The sequence below is a fragment of the Lepidothrix coronata genome, unplaced genomic scaffold (assembly GCF_001604755.1).
Source record: "Lepidothrix coronata isolate B3197 unplaced genomic scaffold, Lepidothrix_coronata-1.0 Scaffold51, whole genome shotgun sequence".
NCBI lineage: Eukaryota > Metazoa > Chordata > Aves > Passeriformes > Pipridae > Lepidothrix > Lepidothrix coronata.
Window position 1 is genome coordinate 4706350 of NW_016690231.1, and position 23436 is coordinate 4729785.

General features: G+C 49.7%; 1 protein-coding gene across 3 annotated transcripts in view; it reads right to left on the minus strand.

The window, feature by feature from the left end:
- The window catches only part of TMEM132B (transmembrane protein 132B), a 229843-nt gene extending 214287 nt beyond the window's left edge, over positions 1-15556 (minus strand). The window contains exon 1 of one of the 3 annotated variants that reach the window (XM_017815606.1): positions 15451-15556. In XM_017815606.1, coding sequence (XP_017671095.1) covers positions 15451-15535 — 85 coding nt within the window. In that variant the 5' untranslated portion in view covers positions 15536-15556. Of the gene's footprint in view, positions 1-10414; positions 10496-15450 lie in introns of those variants that run through there. The other 2 variants (XM_017815608.1, XM_017815607.1) reach the window with 2 other exon arrangements.
- Positions 15557-23436: the final 7880 nt, after the last annotated feature.

The window sequence follows — 23436 nt, forward strand, 5'->3', positions numbered from 1 at the left end:
GGGATGCTCTCCTCCCCTGGGCAGGAGGGAAGCTGGATGCTCTATCAGTCCTCATCCTCAGCATCCAAAGGCCCCATCTGGAGCACGGAGCAAACAGACCGAAAATGGTGCTCCCTCAGCACAACGGGTGCAGCAGCACTGGGCTTCCTCATCACATTTGCACTAACCTCCTGCCCCCCCTCTCTGCTGCAGAAGTGCCCAGAGCCCAGCTGAGAGAGCAATCCTGGGTAGGCAGGGATGCAGGGCATATTTATTCTTTTTGAAGTAATAAGCCCATAAAGAAAAAAAAAATACAACAGATTTAAGCATTTAAATGCATTTCCATAACTGTTTGCAATGATTCTCAGGCAGCAGCCTTCATTAAACTGGAGCTGAGGCTGAGAGCACCAATTAGCAGGATTTTAAAAAAATAAAAAAAAAGTAATGAAACTGCTGCAGTTATCCCCAAATAAGGAGTACAGGCCCAGCCTAATATTTTATGCCTGGCTTTGCTGGAAACGATGGTGGGTTAATGCTCCAAGAAGGTGGAGTGCACAGTCCCCCTGAGCAGCCCCAAGGCTGTTTGCACAGCACCATTTGGCTGCTGGGGGAGGAAAGATGTAAAATATGGCAGGTCATCCCTACATCCACTGCCATAAAAGCAAGGAAACAAAGGAAAAAGAAAAATCCTGGCAAAGCACTGGTGGACACCTCCCTCTGTTCATCAGCCCCCAGGCAGCTGGAGGAGGAACCAGCAGCCGTGAACTGCCCAGCAGGTCTCAGCAGTCACTCACATCCACTGTAGAAGATGCTTGAGCTACTTTAAAGTCACATAGAAAATTAAAATTACTCTTTTTTTCCAGTCATTTGATATTCTGGCAAATGCTTTAGCTTTACGCTGTGCAGGACAGTTCTACCAGTGGACCATGGCAACGTGGCCCTGCTGCATCCCTGCTACTCAGCTCCCATCATGGGAACTGCTTTCCAAAGCAGTAAAATTACTTATCCAGTTTTCCAACCTACAAAAGCCTCCCTATCAACTTTGTCCAGTTTAGCCTCAGATTGGCAGCAAAAGACACTCAATTGTGCAAAACACAAACCAACAGAGAAGATCAAATCATCTATTTAAAGGGTGAATGTTATGGATTTTTATTTTTTCTGTAAGAGCCATGAGCAATTATTTTGGAGCACAAAGATCTTAACCATTCATTTATCCTGAGAATAAAAGTGGGAGAAGGGGAAATGATTGCTTTTTCATTATTTGTCGCACTGCCAGTACTGAATCAAAGTCAGAGGACTGCCAGAAGATCTCCTTTGATCCAAATAACTATCATTCTCATAAACATTTCTACAGGGAGAAAACCCAAAACCCCAGTCCAATCTTTCCACCATGATTCTAAAGATAAATATATGAACAACAAAAGAAATCTTCTTCTTCTACACATAAGACTTTGCCATTCAAGCCAGGCACAAAAGCTTTTTAAAAGAGATGCTGTCGGGGGGGGATCCAGAACTGGACTAGAAAAAGCCAAGCTTGAAGATTCACATCATCAGCCCAACACTGTAACATCACTCAGAGTGAGTTTGCGAGATCAAAAAAAATTATATATATATATATATATATATATATAAAAGATTTTACATCAGGAACCAATTTACTTTTGCTGCTCCACAGAGCAATCGTGCCTCAGGACCTGCAGCTAAATGGCTGGAGCTCACATAACTGGAACAGCAAAGAAAGCAGTGGAGAACTTTAATGGCTTATGAAATTCAATTGAAATTGATGGTTGGAAAAGTGAAACATTTAACACCCCACCAATTTAACATCAGTGCACGCGTGTGCATGTACACCCAGACATGGACATGGACCACAAAAGGTGGGAGCTCGTTTTCCACTCACTTACATGTCCGTGACCCCCACAGTGCTCCAGGGAAGGAGATGGCACCCTCACAGACTAACTTAAACAATATATAAATATTTTAACACCCCCAGACCTTCTTCCACCAGAACCTTTAATATAAAATCCATCTTTTGTGAAAATGGCAATACATTATTACGACCTGCCCCGTTCACGTCTCTGAAATATTAGAAGCCACATTCTGCATTTCATCTTCAGCTAGAGCAGGAACTCAAAAAACCCTCCCTGCTATTTGAGAAGACTTTGAATAAAGTGTTTGCAGCTGATGTACTTTTCCAGCACAGATCTCTTCTGTTATGAAGCCTGTCTCTGATGAACAGTAGAAAAATATTGTTGACAGGGGTGTACTTTTCCATCAACTCAAAAATATCATTTTGCAGAATATTTTCACAGCTCAGCAGAAGGTGGAAAGAAAGACAATATTATGACTAGATAAGAAAGAAAGAAGACATTCGTTATAATTAGCTTATAGTAGTTTTCTTGTTGGTTTTGGCTTGCTGGAACAAGGTTCTTTACTAGTCAGAACCCCAATCTGACTTACAAAGACTTCAGGCCAAACTCATGACAATCAAAGATTAACCTGGGTAAAAACAATTAGAACTTGGCCAACTTTAGACACCAGGCAACAACAAGAACCACCAGTAACCTTGACATCATGACCTCTAGTGCTCCAGGTGCCTGGTCAGAGGGGTGCTTTGGGATGAGATGAGATGCAAGAAAGGAATGGCCACGTCCTGGCAAGTGTCACACTATCATTTATTGAGCAACTCGAGGCACAGCGACACTGCTGACTCACAGAAGGACTGAAACACCAGGAATCACTGCACTGGAGCATCCATCATGCCACTACCATCGTGCCCTGGGAGCAGGCACAGACATGTTCGTGTGGGCACTTCCCACAGTCACACCACAACTGAGCTCGCTCTGGTGCACTGAACCAGTTGATTCATGGGGAGGCTTTGATGTGCAAATTAATCATTATAACTTTTAACTGAGCTAATATAAGCGTCATATGTTGTTAATTACACAATGCAGGGAGAAAAAAAAAATCGCAAATGAATTTAACCGCTTAGTCTAATCGGGATGTCAAGTTGTGTTTTAATTACAAATTGTTGTGTAGCAGCAAAGCATCTGCTGCAATTCAGTGACTCTGGTCCCACAGCAAAGTCCCACTGCGTCTCACTCATGTGCTCAGCATCCAGCTCTGCTCACAGCAGCCCCAACCACCCCCAAACACCAGGCCAAGCCTGTGGCACTGAGCTTGCAATACTCAAACCCCACCGTTTGTAACCCCTCTTTTAATCTGAATGAACATTTCCATACGCGGGGGCAGAAATCTCTACGATCTTTCCCCAACTCAGTGCTTGTCAATTTACATAAGCAAGAATCAAGTGGTGCCTTTGGAGCCTCTTTCCTCTCGGTCCTTTCAGTTAAGGGGAAAGGAAAAATAAAATGAGATTACAAAGAAAACCAAAACCAACCAACCAACCAACACCACAAAAAACACAAACAAAAAAAAAACAAAAAAAAAAAAAAAAAAAAAACACACAACACCACTCCCGAACTTTGTAGTGCCTAGAGCAAGTTTTTACAACCAAATTAAAATCCCCTGAATGTTGTGGCTTTTAACGGAGACACCAATACAGCCAAGCAGCCACAGCAGGGCAATGCACCTGCCTAATGCATCAGCTTGAGAATGTGTTACCATGAGGTACGTCATGATGACATTGCTCTCTGTCCGACTGTCCCTGCAGAAAAACATCCACCTGCCAATAACTCCGCTGGTAATTACCCAGAGAGTTTCAGGGAGGACAGAAGTCCTCTGAAATGTAAAGCAGAAACATAGTATCTAAAAAAAGACAACCTATTGTCTCCTTATATTATTTTTTAACTTGATACAGCTCCCACTTGTCAAAAAGAGGGGGAAAAAAACCAACACAGCCTCTGAGCACATTAATGTGCTTCAGATTTTGCCAAAATGTTACCCACATTAAAGCAAAAACCTGCAGTATTTTTGGTTGGGTTTTTTTTTTTGAACACCAGGGGGCTGATTACTGTGAAATGATCTTAGGCTTCTCCCACTAAGTGGACAGATGGATTGCTACTTTTGCAACTTCTTTTTGCAGCGTTGAATTCAGTTGCTGGCGGGAGGCTCCGTTCCAGCACTCTCCAGCATCATTTCTCTCCTTGCACTTGTCATCTCGCTTCCCAGCCTGAGGCTGGGGTATGGAAGGGGCTCTCTGCACGGCACAGGAATGTGCACACACCCTCTAAGCCAAAGGCTGGACCCCACCATGTCGGTACCACACGAGCCCTGCACCTCTCTCGTGCCCACCCTGGGGGAGAGAGAATAGCAGAGGCACACCAGAGCCCCACACCTGGATTTTCATGCCAAGGGAGCTGGTGGTGATGATATGGAAAGAAATGCCACCAGCACAAGCCACAGCAAAAATGAGGTCTCTCCAGCATTCCAGCAACCAATCTGGAATTTAAAAGCTTCTGCGAGGTGAGAAAGAAACAAAAAGCACTGCTAGGCAAAAGTCATCTCCTTAACTATTCTTTAAAGGAGAAATTTTACAAAGTGAAAACTGAAACGCTGCCAAACTTCATCCCTTCTTCCCTGACAAACACATCGAGCCCATTCAGAGCGGCTCATGAACAGTTGTGAACAATTTGGGTCCCTGGACAGCAGTCACTGCACTTGCAACCCATCATTCTCACAGGCAAAACACAGCTGGTCAGGAGAAGAACTCAAAAGAAACGTCCCAGCATTCAGGGAAGGGAATTGTTCATTCAGAAAGTGCTTTTTAGTAATCAATCCTCTGAGGGGACAGTGCCTGACGTGCCCACTGTTGGGCATCATCCCACTGCAGCCCAGGGACCGCAGCCCCTTTAAGACAAGGACAAGGGACAGAAGGAGGAAACACTCAGTTTGATCCGAGGAAGTGAAAAACCTCAGGAAAAGCAAACTGCCAGCCCCAGGAATGACTAAGCACAGAGCCAGGCAAGGCAGGCACGGGGCTGGCTAAAGCAGCCACACAGCACCCGTTCCCAGATCCGTGCCAGCTCTGAAGATGTGCTGTGTGGAAAAGCCATTTCTGAGGGGGAAAAAAAAAACACCAAACCTAAACCTAAAAACAAGGACCCAGTTAGCAAGCCTGTGAACTGCCTGTGAGTGTCTATAAGCATCCTCATGTGTCTGTAACTCCTGCTGATGCACAGATAGCAATATATGGGTCAATAATCGTTTATCTAAAGATATGTGTCAGCCCATCTCTCCTCCGCTCTCTGACAAACCTTTTACAACAACCACTTACTTTAACCCTGAATTATCTGCCTCTGCTCATCTTCAGGGAGAATCAGCACGGCAGAGAAAGAAGCAGGCAATTCCCTGTGATCTGAAAGCTCACTTTCTAAATCAAATCAATTTTTCTAACGTAATTTGCCTCATCTAAATCACTGACCCATGCATTTTCTCACAATCCTTTGACAAGCGCTGCACCAATTGAAGCAAAGCTAAAACACTTCAACCAGACCAATTCATAGAAGTCTTTAGAGGAATTCTTTCATCGCTTTAATTAATTCTTTAAGTACCACAGTGGGATGCTCTGAATTCAAACCCAGTCCAAGGAGTAATGATTATACTAATGGGAGAAGCTTCGCAGTAAATAAATGCAAGTGCCCTGCTGAAAGACATCATTTTCAATAGGAGACTGCCATTCAGGGAAGATAACTGTGTTTTGGAGATAATAACTCAGATGATGAAGTCCCACGGACTGAAGCCTGAAACAGCAACTCCCAGACTCTCCACACCTAACAGGGAAGCATTTTGATGGATACACATTAGAGCTGGAGCTGCTCCTGCTCTCAGCCCTTTGCTCGCCACTGTCCCACCACGATCATCACCTCGGACACAAGTCCATGTAGCAGCTGAAACTGTAGCAATGCAGGATTGATTCAGCCTGTCCAGTTGCAAACCCTCTCCCCTCCCCACCCAGCCTTCAGCTGGGGCTGAGCATCAGCCATGAGAGCTGGAATTTATCAGTGGCTCTTTTAACACAATAGGCCACAGGCACAGAGGGTTTTGCAGCTGTGACAAAAGGAAACTGCTCGTCTCGGACGGGTTCAGTGCTGGAAACCACATGTGGGGCGTTTGCCCAGGGGACATGGGGAGCCAGGCTGCTGACACACTCTTGGACTTGTCTTTATTGGCACTGCTGGCACAGGAAGGCAAGGTGGGACTGTCATACTGCAGGTGAGCTGTGAGGAAAGAGAGCCTAGGGCAGTTGGGAAAACATCTAAAAGTTTGCTGGTTGGTGCTGGAACCAAAGCAATGACTTCTCTTTGACCTTCCCTTTTTTTTTAATTGGCTAAATGCAATAAAGCCTTCTAATGCATTCAATGTGCTGGGCTACAATATGCTTTCAAGAGAAAGGGGAGAAGACATTTTAACTCTGGATGAGCAGGATGCTTTGATAACACATAGCTGAAGCTGTATCCAGGAGCTGATACTTGTCAAAGCTCTGCATCCCCCAGGGCTTACAGCAGACACCAGCAATCTCATTATGACACTGTAATAAGTGAAATAAGGTGCAGAAGATGGATATTTGGGTTGTAAAGGGATATGTCTGAAGAACAGCTCCTCAGTGCAGTCCCTGAAAAGATGTCCCCAGTCCCCATGAGCTGCCCAGCTCTGTCATGCCAGGGAGGTGAGGGCTGGGCACCATCACCTGGGCTCTGCTTTGTAGAGTTGTCTTTGCTTTAGCAATAGAGAACATAAACTCCATCTCTCCGTTTGTGCTTATGACTTCCCATAACAGTTTTAACAGGCTGGTGCAAATCAAACACAGCAGAAAAACCAAGTGGTAATTCAGCCCTTCCCTAACATAACCCATGGCACTCAGCCTCATGATGCCAACTCTGGGGCAGCCAAGAGAGCCCTGACACTCATCCACAGGCCTCAGCACAACTCAGGATGGGGCTTGGAGATGCCAAGCAGCTCAGACACCAAAACAAGCCAGGGCTGAGACATGGAAGAAGAGATGGTGCCAAAGCAGGGTTCAGCACACCAGGGCCAACCAACTGGCCACACCACCTCAGCAGGCTCCCATCAAAGGGAGCCTCACTCCTCGAAGAGCAGCAGCATAAAAAGTCAACTGTCATCAAAAAACAACCCCAGAGCTCAGCTCCACCCAACACCTCCCTCCTGCTGCCCCAGGGCCCCTCATGGCAATGATGGAGAGGACAGACCATGTCTTTGATGGTGCCCACCCTCTTCTCTAAAGCCCTTTGAGATCTATTTGTATTTGAAAAGGAAAAAAAATGGCTCAACTCTAAGAAAATTCATGCTAGCTCGTGTTTTTCTCTTCCTTGTTTCTTGTCTTTAATGGAGTTGAGCCTTTTTTGCACCAATACTCATGCTAATAACTTTCAGTGGACTACTCCTAAGTGAAAGACGGGAAATGAATAACTGAGCTGCATTAAAAGAAAGAAAAAAAAAGAAACCTTTGTATATTAATTCTCATAGCTGTCAGAGATGAGGATTTAATCATGTTAGTAACTAAGCTACTCCATTATTTCCAAACACCTTGGAGCAGAATGTCTTAGTGGGAGATGAATGAGATAGTGGGACTGTAACTGCTTTCCAAGTGTTTTCAGAGCATAATCTATGGCTCATCACCACGTGCATTTCAAGTCCTTGCCCTTTCTTCTCCAAATAACCTCCAGCTGTAAATGTATTTACATGCCAGGTATTTACATGCCAAGCCCAGCTCCTTCTTTAGAGCATTTACCACACTCTGCTTAACCATTTGTCCCTGTTTAATAGATTTGCCTGGCTGTGGTTTTGGATGGGTGATAGGGTTGGAAAGTTGGGGATTCAGGTCACCCAATACACGATGGGAGGAAGCAGAGAAGAAAGTAGGCGGATACAGGAGAGGTCTAATGGGCTGTGAAGAGCTCTGCCAAAGGAAGCAGCAGAAGTCCTGCTGCATCCCTGAAAACCAGCCACGCTCAGGAACAGACTGTACCCAACAACCATCAGAGATGGGAAAGGCAGCTCATTCGCCAACTTTTCCAGCTCTCATTCCCATGATTTGAGGATGGCTGAGGCACACTGGCCTTTGAGCTTGCCCTGACAGAGCTCTGCTGCTTCCAGAGAGCTTACCTTCCTCTCTGGGCACCTCTGCTGCAACCTTTTCAAAGCCTGATTCACTGTGCAGGCGTGTGCTGTATCCTTTTTGCTCTCAGTGAAAGATAGTTAGACTTTGTGTTATTGGTCCCCTCTACCCCCAGCTCTCTTAAGTGCCTTTCAAAACCACCAGTGACATTCCAGACTGCTGTAGCCCCACGGAATCAGGGACAGAAGCACCGTGGGTGGGCAGCTGTTGTCTCTCACCAGACCAGGCGCTCACAGTGGCCAAGGACTTGCCCCATGCAGACATCCAGAGCAACTCCTTCCAAAGCTCATCTCTGATTTGCTACTTTTTCAATCAAAAATCCAGGTACCAAAAACCAGTCAGCAGCTACTGACTATTTGCAGAGTTTCTAATTACTGCTCGTTGCATAGAAACCTGCTCCATCTGCTCAAGGGTTCCCTTTTAGGGTGCACGGCCTCTGTCTTTTTTCCGTGTGAGTTTCATCCTTTTTTTTCGAGCTGCAGCATAAACGTTTTGTTTCCAGAGCTGCAGCATCCATTAAACAGCCCTCGTTCCCCGTTGTGGCAAAGGTCTTGCTGCTAAGCAAAAGCTGTGGCTAATTGACAACAACTCCTAAACTGAGATATAAAGTATCTGCGTCTGTCACTCATGCAAACAGCTGGCTCTGGCAGCTCAGCTGCTAAATAATGGAAAATGGTTCAGTTTTCTGAGTCGGTGAAGATCCTTTATGAAAGAAATGAACATCTCTGGTGCTACAGAGCCATGCCCTGATCATTTCTGCATCTGAAAAATCTAACATTGCCCATAAAATTCCTAAGTAACATAAACCCTGTTCCTTCCACTACTCTCCCAATCAGAAAAACTGGATTTAAATCACCTGCTGGCAGGTTTATTACAGGGCCCACAAGCAGATAAGGTCCTGTGCACCAGCCCTCTGCACTTAACGGGAAATAAATCTCTGCTATGCCATCTGTTTTTGAAATGTTTCCATACAAGCAAAACAAAACAAAACAAAACAAAACAAAAAAAACCAAAGATAACTTCACCTTTCATTTAACCTTCTAAAGGATTTTATTTCTGGGGCAATGAGGATGACATTTTCCCCTTCTTTAGCAGAAATGTTTTTCTTCCCCAGGCTGATTCACCAAATTCTCCCAGCACTGTGTATTTAGGGCACCTGTTACCCCCGTGTGGATAATTGGCTTGGGATGGGGACAGTTGCTTGGCCAGAGGCACCACTTCCCACACCATCCAGTGGGCTGGTCACAGTGGAAACACCATCTCTGAAGCCTCCTAAACCCCTTGGCCTGGCCAGAATAAGGATTTTTGTCCCTGCTTCTCCATTTAGCCCCAGTCTGAATTGCATCAGTGGGATTTTTCCATCATTTCTTCCCATCCGGGGCAGCTCTGTGGCACTGTCACTGATGTCAAGCCAGAACTGCCTAAAAGGGGTGGTTTCACACCACCCCTTTCCTCACAACCAGCGCTCTGGCTCCTGCAGAGCCTTTCACTGGATGGCAGCACCATTCCCCGGGGCAGGAGGGCACACAACCACAGAGCCCTGAGAACCCTCTCCCCAAGATTTACCACCTTTATCACCAAAAGCCCATCCTCCTGCCACTGCAGGTCTCCTCCTCCACTGCAGGGGAGCGATGGGGCAGAGCAGCTCCTGAGGGCCAGCTGGTGCAGGCACGGTGAGATGAGCAGAGCTGGTTTACATGCAGATTCCAATTAGTTTACTCAGCAGACGGCAGCCCCATGGAAACCCCTCTATTCCTGGCTATCCCTCACCCCTCAGGGCACCCCTTTGCTTTGCCCCTGACTACCACCACCAAAAAAAATCAGAATAAACGGAGTTAAAAATCAAATGCTGCACTTCATTTTCACTCCTTTGCCTGAAGTTGCAAGAGACAAGACAGGATGTAATCGTCACTTTCAAAATCATCTCCTGTGACAGGCAAATTGATCAAGTGGGGAGGCTGAGCTGCTTTTGAACTTGAACAAACTCACTTCCATGAAAGATGGAATGTTTACATTGCCTCTCAATAGTGTTACTCTCCAGATTTAAGCCATAAGCTGCCCAGAGTGGTTACTTTAGCCTGCTGAGAGGTGCATACCTCTTGCCATTTCATCACCAAAATTTGGAAAGAAAGAGTGGTTTTGGGGGGAGGGGGAAACAAAAAAGGGAAAAAAAAGAGAAAAGGAAAAAAGAAAGTGTGCTTGAATCTGGAGCACATCATAAATTCATGAAGCTTTCTAAATGCTGTCAGAAACAAACACATTTATGTAAACAAAGAAAAGCTCAAAGTGTGCTGCAAGAGAATTTTTGGATAGTGTGGAAGAAACATTAGTATTTACATTGCACCTGAGATTCAAGTCCATCATGCAGGCTACTGCACAAACAGTGAAGTCCTTCCACACTGAATTTACCCACCACACACACTCCAAGCAGCCCTTGCTTTACATCCCATTGCAGCACTCTACGTCACAGAGGGGAATGGGAACACCCAGGGAAAGGCAGACACTGGGCAATCCCTGTCCTCTCCCGTAAGTTATCTCCAGGGACCTCTTTCCTTGTAACTTCTGCCTGCCCATCCTCACGTGGGAACAGCTTCCCCTGAAATGCCAGCTGGGAAACTCCCAGCAGCACGAAATCGAAGCATCTTCCACGACATCTAGAGCACCACATGGTAACTACTCACACTCCCCAGCCTCCGTGGCACGTCAGTGCGAGAGGATCTGACAGCCGTAGTCGGGGAAAGCACCACGTGCCAGCACATCAGCTGAGCCACTGACAGGGGTAAGAGCTAATGCTGTGCCAACAAACCAAGTCACCGCTTGTCATTAACAAACATTAGTTATATTTAGGCGGGGAGGGAAGGGGGAACCCAGTTCTGTGAATTAAATTTGTTGAGCTGACAGTATTTACTTCGGTGGGATGGCTTCTCATTCGCTGGGAGGTTTATTAAGGCCAGAAGACCTTAGTTTCACTTGCTTCATGCAGGATGTAGGAGACTGTCACCTCCCCTTTGTTCCCCGGTCACACCTCTGAGAGAGAGCACAGGTTTGCAGCCACCTGCACGAGCGAGAGACATGGCTTGGTGAAGCCACCTCTCCATCACAGCAAAACTTCTGCTTCACACCAGCATCAGCCACCGAGGTCAGGACGAGCAGCACTTGAGTTGCCATAACCCAGTGCTCCAAATAACAACACCCTTTGCTTCCCCCACCCTTCAGCAGAGGGACCCTGCATGGATCTCCTGAGCAGCCTGGCTACAAATTTCCGAGGAGCTACAGAGAAGGGCAGGAGGACCCCCATTCAGTGTGGGGTCAGCAGGGTGAAATCTCCATCCCATCAATGGGAAATGGCAAAACCCTACATACCCTAAGGCCCCAGGTAACTCAGATCCCCCTGCCATGGTCCTGGTGCACAGACTCTTCTCCCCAGGTGCTTTGAAACAAGGGAGTCCTTGCCCAGAGACTGTGCACACCAAACATCTACCCGGGCTCAAAGAGCAACCAAATCCATGATTGCAAACCCATCACAGCAGTTAAATAAATGGAGCCATCTCTGGCTCAGGAATGCATCCTTGATCCAAAAATCCTTCCTGAGGCACAAACCCTGTCCCAGCCTCAGCCAGCCTCTGCTCTGACCTTGTACAGCTGCTCCCGGGCTCGTACCTTCCTCGCCATGCTAAGCTGCTTTAAACATGGAGATAATAGGGCTGGGAATGCCTATCATTCTCAGCAATAAAATACACCAAATTAATTGCACTTCATTGATTTTTTTTTTTAATGTAACTATTTTGACATTCAAACCTCAGGAGACTCCATTGATCAGCCAGAGTCAAGTGTCAGTGAATGGAGTTCTATGACCAAGCTTCACAAATCCAAGAAAATAGTCAAACCCCAAAAACAGTCAGTGATGTGGACTTCCCTATTTCAAATACGAAAAAGAGGCTGCAGCATCGGTGACAGGAGATGTTGAAGTGAAAAATGCTGTGCAGGGCAAGTCACACAGTTGCCTCCTGCATTCCCAGAGAGCCCAATGCTGATCACAGCAACAATGCATAAATCCAGAGTAGCTTCACTCACTTCAGAGGAGCTGCTCTAGATTTACACTGATGGGAAGTAAAATCAGAGTATTTGAAATATATTGCTCTAATGGATGCTGGAGCAAGAGGCAGTATATTTCAGACTTCTTCCCCTACCCCACTATCCCCCAAATCACATCATTTTGAACAGCCACTGCATGGAATGTTGAGATCTGCACTAATCTGAGGAAAATAACCCACATTTCAACAGTTCTGCAAATCTATTGTACCGTAGATAACACAGGTCTTTCATTTCTCTTCCTAAAGAGCCTCTGAATAAAAAGTGCCTCCATATTATGTAGAGTGATACAGGGACACATAATAAAATAAGCATAATGTCTCTCCACCCACACCTCCCCGGAGCCAGAGTCTAAAAGCAATTCGCAGGTCCTTCCTCACGCTCAGATGACAGCAGCCCAGGCGCATCCTACAGGGGCTGAAGGAGCCTGTTCAATAAGCTCTGCACGCCCCATTCCCGCGTTCCCACACCTGCTCCGGGGTGCAAGGCAGGGGAGCGAGCCGGGGGAGAACAGCACCAGGCACGAAAACAAAATATTCAGGTAACTCATCCAATGCCACTCACAGGATACCTATTCATATAACCTCGGAGACAGCTCCGCCGCCGCCAGCGAGGAAGGCGGCCAAAACCCTGCCTAGATGCCAGCAACAAACGGGGGCCTGCTGCCAGCGAGAGACATCCTCGAGCTCAGCGTGAGCGGCCCTCGGCTGCCAAGCACACACGCACACCCTCTGCTCGCAGCCGTGCGCGCCAGCAGCCGGGCCGCCAGAGACCCGGGGCAGGAGAGTGATCTCTTAATTGGACCTTCACAAAGCTATTTAGGGGACCTGCCTGACAGGCGAGCAAATGCCACCCGCTTTGAAGCGGCTGGAGAAACTCAGCCTGGTGCATCTCCGGTCCCCGAAACGCAGCCTGCCCAGAGCCGGCCCCGGCGAGGGGGGAAGGGAGGGAGCAAAGGCAAATAAATAGAGAAAAATGGCAAGAGCCCAACGCGACCGTCTGTGTGAGCCAGGAGCTTTGCAGGGATGGCAGCACCGCGGCATGACTCATGCAGGTGTCTCTCCCGTCTGCAACAACCCAAACCAAGATGCGGTTCGTTAACCCCTGTAATCCAGAGGAGAAAGCGGAGCTGGATCGCAGTGAGCCGCAGGAGGACCAGCACAGCCCCGGAGGGAGGCGTTCCCGGGCTCTGCCACCGCTCGCCTCTTTCGGAAGAGGTTTCCCCACATCCCAAACCCCCTCTCCACACACAGACGTTGCTGCGGTCCACGCCAGGGGTGGGACAGGGCAGGGGCAGAGCTCCGCTACGAAAGCAGAGGGATGCTGCAGCCGAGAGAGGCGCAGGCGGGGAGCGGATTCGTTATTCACAGCTTGAGCTGAGAGCGCACTGCGAGTTCCTGAAGCGCACATTGTGCAGGGAGGATTCAGAGCGGCGGAGAGGGATGGGTACGTCGGTAGGTTTGCAGCCACAAACTGTTTCAAAGTGGGTTTCCATATGTTTAAGCACTCAGAGCGCTGGAAGCATTACACCCACAGCCCAATCTCACCATGGTAGCTACCCACACAGGAGGAGAGAATATCAGGGGAAAGATTATCATTAATGTGGCTAAGCAATAAATAAAAAAAAAAAAGAAAAAAAAAAGAAATAAAGAAAACTTGTTCCTTCGCTGCTCCTAACTCTCTCCTCAAATAAAGGGAGAGGTGCACGAGTACAGGGCATCACACTGGCAACAGAAAACCATCATTCCGCAGGGCAGTGCTCATGCCCTGTGTCCTGTGCTCGGTGCCGCACTCCCCACAACCTGCACCCCACTTTCCATGCCCTGCCCCCCAAAATCTTGCACCCCACACTCGGCACCCCAGTTGCCATGTTGTGCTCAACAGGATTTCCAAGTGCCCCCGTGGCTGTGCACTCCCCAGCAGAGGAGGGAGCTGGAGGGCAGGGGCAAGCAGCACTTTTTAGGGTGAGCAGAGCAAGGACCCCTTTCTGTCCATCATCTCTGACAGACATCATCAAGGCTGATGTTTCCTTCTTAGCAAATTATTCCTACTGCCCCTGTAGAGACCTTTCCTAAAACACCTTCCCTACCTCAATGCATTCCTTGTGCCCTCCCCAGGAACTACGGCTGCTGCTATTACTCCTCCCGTGGATCACTCCCTTTTCACCTAAAATCCTTGCATTTAGGCACACTCTTAAAACCCCCGTGAAGTTTCCCCAGCAGTCCAGGCTCCACGCTACGGCCGAACGTGTGCACCGTCCCGAGCAGCAGTAAAAGCAAACGAATCCCCGAGCAACTTCAGCACCGATGCACCTTAATTAATTAGCTTTTAACAACCCCTATTTATTAGGAACAACATCTGCCAGGGAGCTCACGGGAGCAAGCAGGGAAGAACGTCCCCAGAGAAAAGTCCTGCTAAAGACTTTCCCAGGGGCACCGGTCTGGCTCTGCCAGCCTGGGGGTGAGCCCTTCCCCGGCAAACACCCACAAGTGGGACCCGAAAGGCTGCTCCCGAGTACAGCTGGGGGGGAAATAAAAAAAGAAAAAGAAAAGAACAGAGGGAGAGTAGCTCCCAGCCGCGCTCCCTGCCTCGCAGCTGGCTGCGATAAGGGAATCCCACCTGAGCCCACCCAAGGGCCTGACCCCTCTCCCCGCCAGCCCACGGAAATCCGTTCCCCTCGGAATAAAGCGGAAGAAAGGCGGCACGAGTATTTTGTTACCGAAGGGATTTAACTCCTGCACATCCTTCCCCCCACCAGCGCCCGTGGATAGTCAGAAAGGATGAGGAGCATTAGGGAGGAGCGGGGGTCGGCCGCGCTGTGGAAAACCCCAAACCCCGCGACCCTTCTCCGTCCCTCAAGCGCTGTGGCAAGCCCAAACTTTTCCTTTCCCCCCCCAAGCCGGCAGCGACCCGCTGGCAGCCGCTGAAGCCGCGGGGCAGCCCCTGCGCAGGAGGCCGGGAACCCGCGACACGCGTGGGGAGGGGCGGGGGGACACACGGGGAGGCAGCGGGGGGGCTGCGGCGGCGGAGCTGGATGGGGAAAACTTTGTGCGCCCCAGAGATGGGGCTCGGAGCGCGTCCCACCCGCAGCGCTGCGGAGGGAGCCCGCGGAGGGAGGGATGGGGAAAACAGCCATAAATAAAAATGGGGGAGGAGGGGAGGAATAAAAGAAATAAGAAGAGTTTAAAAATAAACAAAAAATAAACGTGGGGGGGTAAAAAAAGAACAAACCACAAACATAACCACGGTGCCGGGGTCGCGGCGGCGGGACCAGGGGTTACCTCGGCACAGGAGCAGCAGCGGCGCCAGGAGCAGCGCGGGGCCCCGGGAGAGCATCCTCTTTGTTCCATGCCCAGAAGTAGTCATGGTGCTGATTTATTTGGAGAGGGGCGGCTGAGCGGGGCGGGGGGGGCCGGGGGTGTCGCGGCGGAGCCCGTAACCACTCCCCCCGCTCCCGCCCGCTCCTGCTCCGTCCGGCGGCGGGGCCGGCGCCCGCCGAGCGTGGGGAGGGGGGTGTCCCCTCTCCCCGCCGGCCCCGCGCTCACGGCCGCCCCCGCCGCATCCCCGCCCCGGGGGGGCACCGGCGCCGCCCCCGCCCGCGGCAGCAGCAGCGGCAGCAGCAGCGGCGGCTCCCCCGGGGCAGCGGGCGCGGTGCCGGGGGCTGCGGCGGCGCGGGCGGGCGGGCGGGGGCGGTGCCGCCGGGCTCACCTGAGCAGGGTCAGGGCGGGATGAGGGGACAGCCCCGCAGGTGCCCCGCAGCGCCCCTCGGGAGCAGCGAGAAGGGGAGCCCCGTATAGCCCTATTCTCGCCACCCCCACTCCCCCCGCCCGATGCCGGCGGCCCGCGGGAGTTTCTCCCGGGGTGGGCTGGGAGCGCCCCGGGGCCGGTCCCGCAGCCCGGGGCAGCGGCGGGGGAAGTGCGGGGTCGGGGTCGGGGTCGGGGTTGGTGTTTGGGGGGGGGTCGCTCGGCGGCCGCGGGCGTCGGGAAGAGCGCGGGCCCCCCCTGGCGGCCGCCGCCGTCACTGCGCGGGGCCGCTGCGGGCGCGGTGCGGGAACGGGCGCGGGGGGAGCGCGGGGCATCCCAGGGGTGTGCGAAGGGTGTCCTGGGGGTGTGAGAGCATCTCAGGGGGTGTGAGAGTGTCCCGAGGGGTGTGAGAGCATCTCGGGGGGGGTGAGAGCGTCCCGAGGGGTGTGCAAAGGGCACCTCGAGGAATGTGAGGGCATCCCAGGAGCTGTGCAAAGGGAGTCCCAAGGAGTGTGCAAAGGGTATCCCAGGGGGTGTGAGGGTGTCCCAACGGGTGTGAGGGCATCCCAAAGTGTGTACAAATGGCATCCAAGGGGTGTGAAAAGGGAGTCCTGAGGACTGTGCAAAAGGCATCCCGGAGGATGTGAGGTTGTCCCAGGGGGTGTGCAAAAAGCATCCCAAGGGGCGTGGGGGTGTGCAAAGGGCCCCCTGGGGCTGTGCAAAGCGTGTTCCAAGGGCTGCGCAAAAGAAGTCCCAAGGGGTGTGAGGGCACCCCGGGGGATGTGTGAAGGGTGTCCCAAGGGCTATGCAAAGGATGTCCCGAGGAGGGTGCCCAGGGCAGTGCTGCCAGCACCAGCAGCACACCCAGGAGAGCCTCTCACACACCCCTTCCCAGCGGGATCACCCTGGGTGGCACTTTGCCAACAGAGACAAGCGCTGCCCGTGTTCCCTTCCCTGGAATGTAAACACATCCCAGTGTTGGAACCAGAAATCCACTCAAAATCCACTCATCCCTAATTGCTGGGAGTTGTTACTGTGATTGCAGTAAAACCAGCGAGGTAGAGAAACAAAAAGAGAGGGAAAACTAAACCCATCCCCTGGGCTCTCCAGCAGTTCTGCAAACACGTCTCTGAGTTTGATTTTTTTCCCTCCCTGCATAAACAAGCGTTTCTGTAGTACTTGCTGTAATCTTGTTTGCTCCATAACCACTCCTAGGAATGTCATAAAAAATTTAACTCTAATATTTTACCACTCCACACAAACACGAACGTGAATAAATGCTTATCTCCCATGTAGGGAAATGTACATCAGCATGAAAGCACACAGGAATCAACCTCAGGCTAGAAGAACTGGACCCACACAGGCGGAGAAAAAACAAAATCCAAGAGGACCCAAAGATTTGGTTTCCTCTAAGAAGGTAAAACTAATAAACAAGTATATAAAATGCCTAAAAAGCAGTAATGAGAAGCGTTTTGCTGTCTGCTCTTGGTACCTGATCTAATAAAATACCACCAGAATATTTAGTTGCTCATGGAAATCTGGTGATCCAAAATAAGGGAATTAGCTGCTTTAGACATCCCATTTCTTTCTTGAGGAGTGTGGGGGGATGTTGGGCTTGCCATGGGCAGCCAGCTGAAGGTCCATGGGCCGCCCCTGACCGGGATGGGTCACTGTGGGTCTTGTGCCACTGTGAAAGAAATGTGCAAAGGGGTGTGCAAGGGATATCCAAGGGCTGTGCACCCAGAGCATCCCAAAGGTGTCCATGAGCTCTGCCCTGTGGCTCAGCTTCATTCCCTGGGGGCAGCAGCTCAGGGGGTTTACAGGGGCACAGTGTGATAGGAGACAACTCCCTTGTGCAGCTCAAACCCAGCACTGACCCCCTGGTGGGGTACCCTGGACCAGCACCTTGTCCTGTCCCCCTCATCAGCCCAAATCCTGCACACACCTCACCTTTGTGGAAGCTTTGGGAAGCATTTAGACTTTATTCCGTCATTGCTGCACATTTTTAAGCAGGATTTTACATCCAAGATGTGAAAGAAAATCCAGAGTGAGAAATTTTGCAGACTGCCAAAGTGCTGACAGGGAAGTGATCCCACTTTCAGAGATCCAGGTGCATTGGCTGAGAGGTGCTCATCCCCAGTCCCATTCTTCCCATGCAGGACTAGTCTGGTTAACACCCTCCCAAACTTGTGCTTAAGATGGATAGTAAGGCTGTAGTGATCCATTATGTGCCTCTCAGCCTAATAAAGCAATAAACTCTTCTGCCTCCCCTGCAAAATGCTTTAATGCTTTTACTGCCTTTTAATGAAAGGTAATATTCCAGTAAAAATGAAGTGGAAACAAGTATTAGGTGGTGCCTACAGACTCTAAGATAGTTGCTCTGGTATAGCCCTCTCTCCTTCCAACAGCTTTCTTTGTGTTGCAAGAAACAAACCATAACAAAACCAAATACAAACAGTAATAAACACTTCTGAGGCTTTGGGGCTGTACACCAGGGACTGTGTACAAATTAACAGGTGAAACACAAGTTGTCACAGGGAAAGAGCATCAGAATTAAGGATTTTCCAGCTCAGAAAATGCCTTGCAGGGTGAGCCCACAGTGGAGAAGCTGCTCCATGACGGGTGTTCTGGGGAGTGGGGGGAGCAAAGTCGTTGGAGAGCCAGCTGATCACAAACAACAGGGGCAACCAGGATTAATTTCCCTCACTGAGGTTAAAAGAGGAGGTGTGAAAAAACAGAAGGGGATTATTGGGAGATGCAAAAAGCGTGAGGAAGAATTGCAGATTAATCAGCAAAATAATAAACAGCTACAGCTAATGAAGCACAGCTTCGTCATCAAAGCAACAGGACAATAAGTGCTCCTTGACTGAGTTTGCACAATTCATTGGAGCTTCTGGTTTCCATATCGCTGCTGAGCCATTTCCAAGCTCCTTAGCTGGTTTACAGCCTGCCTTGTCTCTCCCTGTCTTCTTCTGGTGCGAGAGCATCAAAAGGGACGTGAGGAGATGCCACCGAGACAGCCGAGCCGCCCGTGGTGCCATAATCTGTGTCTCCCATATGTGATCCTCAAAATAATTCTTTTCCCAAAGGAGATTTTCTTTTAAGTTATTCCGGTGGGATGTTGCTGCACTTTCTTTGTGCCGGCGTGACTTTGCACACAGAGGCAACCTGTGTTATGAAAGACTTGAAAGACTTCTGCAGCATTATGGAAAGCTGTTGGGTTTTAGATCACTCAAATGTCAGGAGATAGAAGGTTTCAAGAATGCTCCTAAAGACACAGTAAGGATGGGAATTTTAAAGATGTCTTTAGGCATTAGGAGGCAAAAACCCAGCTAGCTGGGAGTTAAGGGGAGGTAAGGATGGAGGCCAGATCCTGGGCTGGATTTCCTGGAGGGAATAAGGAGCCTGAGTAACCCCGAGGCTCTGTACAGCACACAGGACAGCAGAAATGTTATTGCTTGGGCTAAATTTGACTCTCAGGGTCATCACATACTCAAAACAGGGTGAAACCCTTGGGGAACACCTACTCCAGGCTGGAGAGCCAGCCCATGGGTTTTCACTCCTGTCCACATGTGGACTTGGGAGCAGGGGAAGGAGGAACTGCAGCAAAGGGTCTGCAAAATTACCATCAGAATCAGAGCAGTATCTGATAAGGGAGGCAGGAGTTGAATATTTTCTTAACCTGGTTTTCCCTCCACCAGTGTTTAATAATGACGGGAAATAATTACTTTAATTACCCTTTGAGGTGTCTTACAGTATTTGAAAGCTTTTATCACTTCGTACCTTTACCACTTCCTACCGTGGCCAAGCTTGTCAGATCAGCTTTTATAATAAAAGCTGCCAGACCTAAAAACAGTTCAGTGATTCCAGAAAAACCAACCCTGATTTGTCCTAAAACTGCAGTTTTGGGGCTCACTAAAGCAGCTCACGAAACCAGGTCAAACTCTGCAAACAGCTTTGGCTGGGGGAAGAAAATGGTAAAATCTAAATATTTTTTGTGCTTTTGAATGGAAATATTTTGCTTTTGCATGTTTTGGAAATTGACCTGAGTTAGTTATTTAGTTTTAAGTACAAAGGAGGAGATTATAGGAAAGCAAAACACTTTCTTCCCAGCTGGACAAGTCCTGACCCCCAGTGCACTGTGAAATCAGAGAGGCTGCATTCCTCAGGGCATCAGGTACCTGTAAGACCAGGACACACGTGAACAGGTCTGGGAAAAGGCAATAAACCCAGGTCCCATCTGTGGCACAGGGAGCACTGGCGTCACAACCTGTGATACAGTCCTTGGAAGATGATGAGCCTGGCTCTGTGGCTGTGCCTGTGGGAGTGCCCTAACGGGAAGGCCAGAAATGTGAAGAAACAGCTACTTTAGCTGATGGATTTGCCACTACTGAAAATCTCTGCACAATGGGTGGGAAGAGGCTTTGACAGGACCAAGATGGAGTTGTTCCTATTTTAGCATTTCCTCCTTTAAATCATCAGAGCTTGTGTACAAACGATGGCACCTTGACCTATAACTCGTGTGGAGCTTGAGATTTAACTCTGCTGTGTGTGGAGAGTGGGTAGCCAGAAACTCTGCCAGTGGGTCCATCTGGCCCCTCAGGAAAGCCCATTCCATCTAGAGCATCATTAAAAGATGCTGTCCTGTCAGACCATGTCTGCCGACTGCTTGCTTGCAAGCTGCAAGAAGGAGTGTTAGCTCCAGGTCAGAGAAAGCCCAGATTTTACAAAAATTTAATTGCATCCATTTTGCAGTGTTGGAAAACACTGGGGTAATGAATCCTCAGGCTGTAGGATGTAAGCTGACGTGTCGCTGGTAGTGGCTGGGATGGAAGTTACCGCCGGCAGCTCAGCCTTGGGATGTTGTGCCCTGTACCTGCTCTGTGGGTTGTTACACTCTGCCCAGAGCATCTGAGCAGAGAAATCATGGCAATCCCCACTTTACAGATGGGGCAGCACATCAGAATCACTATTTAGGGCTGCCTGAGCCACACAAGCTGCCCTTGCCCCTCTGTAGGAACCACACTACAGCTTGTGGTGTGGCACCCCCGACGCACAAAGTGGGGTCCTCTGGGGATCTGCCCCTCTCTGGTCCCTGGCATCATCCACAGAGGGAGAAACAAAAGGGACCCATCGAGGAGGAGCCGCTGTTCCCCTGGCAGCGAGGGGCCGGCGTGAATCACCGAGGTAAGTGATTCACTCAGCATCAGGCAGGAAACCTGTGAGCAAGGCAGGAACTGAATCAGAGTGGTTTGGCTTTTTCTTTTTTTTTTTTTCTGCTTTTAATCATCTTCTCACTCATTATCCTTAAAGCCTCTTCCCAGAGGAGTAGAGGGCTACGCTCGCCAGAAGGGAGCGGGTTAATCGCTCCCAGGAGGAAAAGTGCAGAGCAGCTAGAATTGTGGTGCCCCGCTGCAGCCAAGCACCTGCAGAGACTAAAAGGTGATGAATTGCCATAATTTCTGCTCCCTCCTTTACCTGTGTTTAATTAAATTGGTTTAAGATAGGCCTGAGCAGGAGACTGACTGATTTCTGCCTGTGTAATTTCAAACACCTGTATGCAGTAGGTGGGGGATGCTTGGCAGAACCCATGTCCTTGTGCCAGCTGGAAATGCTCAGTGTCTGCCACCTACTCACAGCTGTGAGCATCCAGCCGAGCCCCCTGCCTGGGGCAGTGACCCTTGACACCACCATGAGCCACCTGCAAAGGAGAGGGGGCTTGTGCACCTGGTCCACAGCCCACCCTCAATATCTCCTCTCTTCCTCTGGTTGGGAAGCACCAGAGAGGGAGAAGGCAGGAGCAGATCCAGAGAAATGGCTTATATATTTGTAGCAAGGAATGGGGTTTGCTCCTGTGGCTCTGTGAGCTCAGAAGCTGGGAGGGAGTGCAGGAGGGCTTCCAGCATGGCTGAACCTGTGCCAGGGACCAGGAGGGTGCTGAGGAGGATGGGACTGTGGAGGACCACATGGCCCAGGTAATGGGAAGAACAAAAGGGGGAAGTGTGTTCATCCTCCCTCAGACTCCAGTTAGAGAAGCTCAAAGATCAGAGAATTAACGCCCCCCCCAATTAGGTCAAACTCACAGAGTCACTGGGGCTCACTGGAGCCTGGGAGCTGCTCAGCCCTGAGGAAAAACAGAACAAAATCCCTAGAAAATGAACAGAAGGAGAACGTGTGCTGCGTGCCTGTGCTGTGCTTCTCCCAGGAGCCTGGGGCTCTCTCAGGCTCTCGAAGCTGCAGGGGTTCAGTGCTGCCCTTGGCCAGGCTGCACCCGCCCATCTCACACCCCATCCTTCCCAAAGTGCTGGAAACTGTCCCCCAGCACTGTACCCCAAGACCCTGCTGTGCAGGACCCTGCTGCTGCTGAGGGACTTTGCCCAGTTATTGTGGCTGGGCTGGGACTGGCTCAGCGGGAAGGTGGCAGGCATCCCACAGCCCTCAATTCCAGCACTCCCTCCACGAATGGATCAAGTCTGGGTTTGGATGCTGCAAGCACAGGAGCAAGAGTCTGAGCAAGCTCATGTGCCGCAGCAGGGGGGGAAGGAGGAAAATTGGGTGCAATGAATTCATCTCAGATGACACCAGATGTTCCATCCCTGACGTCTGCCTACTAGGAAGGTGTTTGTCAAGGCACAGACACCATTCCCTGGAAAAGCAGTCCTGGGGTTTGGATGCAGAGGTCAGAGGAAAGGTCAGGTTGGGAGAAAGGCCTGATCCAGTTCCCTTTTCCATCAGAAGTTTCACCACTGACCTCAGGAGAAGCTGGACTGGGACCCACCACTGTACTCCAGACCCTGAGAGACACAGATTACAAGTGGGACAGACAGATTACCAGTGGGACAGACATTTTACCAGGGGGCAAATATGCCAGTTTTCTAAGAAGTGCTGCATATGCTGGCCTGGCACACAGGTATTGGCCATGGCTCCATCGTGGGACATGCAGTCAGCAGCACAGCACGTGCTGCAGCACTCTGCAACTCACTTCTCTGGCCAGCACACATTTCTAAACGTGTGATCTACTTCTCACAAGCCAATTTAATATCTTCAGGAAAACAATAGGAGCCCAAGGCCCCTCAGAAATTGATATCATAAAGCATTCTTTGATTATTCTTTATTTCTCCTAATATCCAGTCGTAAAAAGTATTCTTTAAGGAAATAATTGTGTACGAAGAAAATCAGTCACATGCCATGTAGATGCTGTTATTTGCATAATTACAAGGAACCCGAGTTACTCTCTCAGCTTTGTCAAAATAAAGAGAAACTATCTCATACCATGTTTTGGCTACATCATTTTCTGATGCCTTTGAATTAATAAAATACCCGGTACCTCTGGTGAACCTGGGGCCTGTGCCTGCTCCATCATATGTCCTTCATTTACCACTTGGAACCATGGCCGGGTTGCAAAGACAAGCCCTGATTCTGCTCTTTCTGAGAAACCTTCTGCTCCTTCTCCCAGCAGCTGCCTAAGTGCAGATTGCAGGGATGTCTCAGCTCTCCTGCTCAGAGCCATGCTGCCTGGAACA